The sequence below is a fragment of the Ananas comosus genome, linkage group 6, assembly GCF_001540865.1.
Source record: "Ananas comosus cultivar F153 linkage group 6, ASM154086v1, whole genome shotgun sequence".
Taxonomy (NCBI): domain Eukaryota; kingdom Viridiplantae; phylum Streptophyta; class Magnoliopsida; order Poales; family Bromeliaceae; genus Ananas; species Ananas comosus.
The window spans coordinates 10,325,008-10,326,523 of NC_033626.1; the positions used below are offsets into that span (position 1 = coordinate 10,325,008).

The window sequence follows — 1,516 nt, forward strand, 5'->3', positions numbered from 1 at the left end:
TGCTCACAAAAGTGACTAGTGATAGCTCATGCAAGAATCAAATGCTTGCCACTTCTTATGGTTTGTAGTTTTATTCATTATTCATGTGCTCATTAAAAAAAAAAAAAAGATAGCGCAAATGTTGATTCTTCTTTTCTCTTGGATCTTAAGTTCTCAATTTGGAATTTTGCTGCTTAAAAAAAACAAAACAAAGCAAACAAAATAAGATGAAAGAAAATTAAATGAAAAGGTATCTTAATTATAGCACATTTATTTGTATTACTATTATTTTATTTTTGGTAACAAATTAAAGAACTTATCTGAACTATGTATGGACTATTTTGGATTAACTACTCAATTTTTTTATAATTTTAATTTTACTATCCAATCTTTCAATTTATTCGGTTTGAGTCAGTCAAATTTGAGCTATCATTTACGTTAATAAATTTATAGTTGCGAGAATTGTATGATGTATAGTAATTAAATCTGTAAAAGTAAACGATATATTCAAAATTTAAAATCAAAATGATATTAACTGATTTAAATCAAATAAATTTAAAAGTTAGATAACCAATTTAAAATGGCCGATAGTTTAGATAATTTGAACGTTTTTACCCTTATTTTTAAAAGCAACTCTATTGATCTTAAAGCAACATTTATTGCTCATCTAGTATAACTAACAAAGTTACAAAAATAGCCTCTTTAAGAGAGAGAGAGAGAGAGAGAGAGAGAGAGAGTAGCACCACTCACAATTGTCAACGATGACACAAATAATTACAACACAAATTTAAGTATGCAACTCCTCCCCCTTGTATCTTTTTTTTTTTTTTTTTTTTTTTTTTTTTCTCTCTTCTCAATCCTCTTTTCTTTATGTATATCTTGTGCTTCAACACGAATGCAGGGAGAACGAATGGTGGTGATGGAGGCCGCTGCGGGCGGACGACGAGCTTTGCGATTCGCGCTCGATGAGCCACCGGAGATGGAGGAACTCGTCGACGGAGCACGGGAGCTTGATCGGGCCCGACGAGCTGTAACCGTAGACCTCCTTGGCTGTTTCCAGCAGCTTCCGGAACAGCGGGTGGTTGAGGTACGATATCGGGATGACGAACCGCCGGAACCTGCCCTCGTCGCCCTCGACGCCGACTCGCACGGCGAGAGACCCCTTCTTCACCTTCATCCTCTTATCCTCTTCCATGTTAACAGTTATTGTTGATATGTTAATTTCTATATAGCTTTGTATGTATTGGAGAATTTGGTTGTGTGGGTTTGGTGTATATATATAGAGGAGGGGGAGTGGATAGAGAAAGGAGTGGACGCAGTGTTTGTGGAAAATGTTGTACGTTTTTGCTACGGATCCCGTGTCCTTTTGTTTTCGTGCTAAACTTATTATTATTATTATTATTATTATTATTAAATATTTTTATTATTATTATTTTTTTTTTCGAAATGTTTTATTATATATTTATGGGTGGCTAAGTGAGTAGTGTGGGGTGAGTGGACTCTTGTCACGGACCACAACACTCGGCACCGGCCTCGC

General features: G+C 35.4%; 1 protein-coding gene across 1 annotated transcript; it reads right to left on the reverse strand.

The window, feature by feature from the left end:
• LOC109711882 (auxin-responsive protein SAUR32-like) lies at nt 618–1,268 on the reverse strand. The gene has a single exon (XM_020235231.1). The coding sequence runs from the start codon at nt 1,172–1,174 to the stop codon at nt 866–868; it is 309 nt and encodes a 102-aa protein (XP_020090820.1). The 5' UTR covers nt 1,175–1,268; the 3' UTR covers nt 618–865.

What these genes read in the sequence shown, in the direction of transcription:
- LOC109711882 (XM_020235231.1), bottom strand. Translation starts at nt 1,174, where the DNA reads ATGGAAGAGGATAAGAGGATGAAGGTGAAGAAGGGGTCTCTCGCCGTG.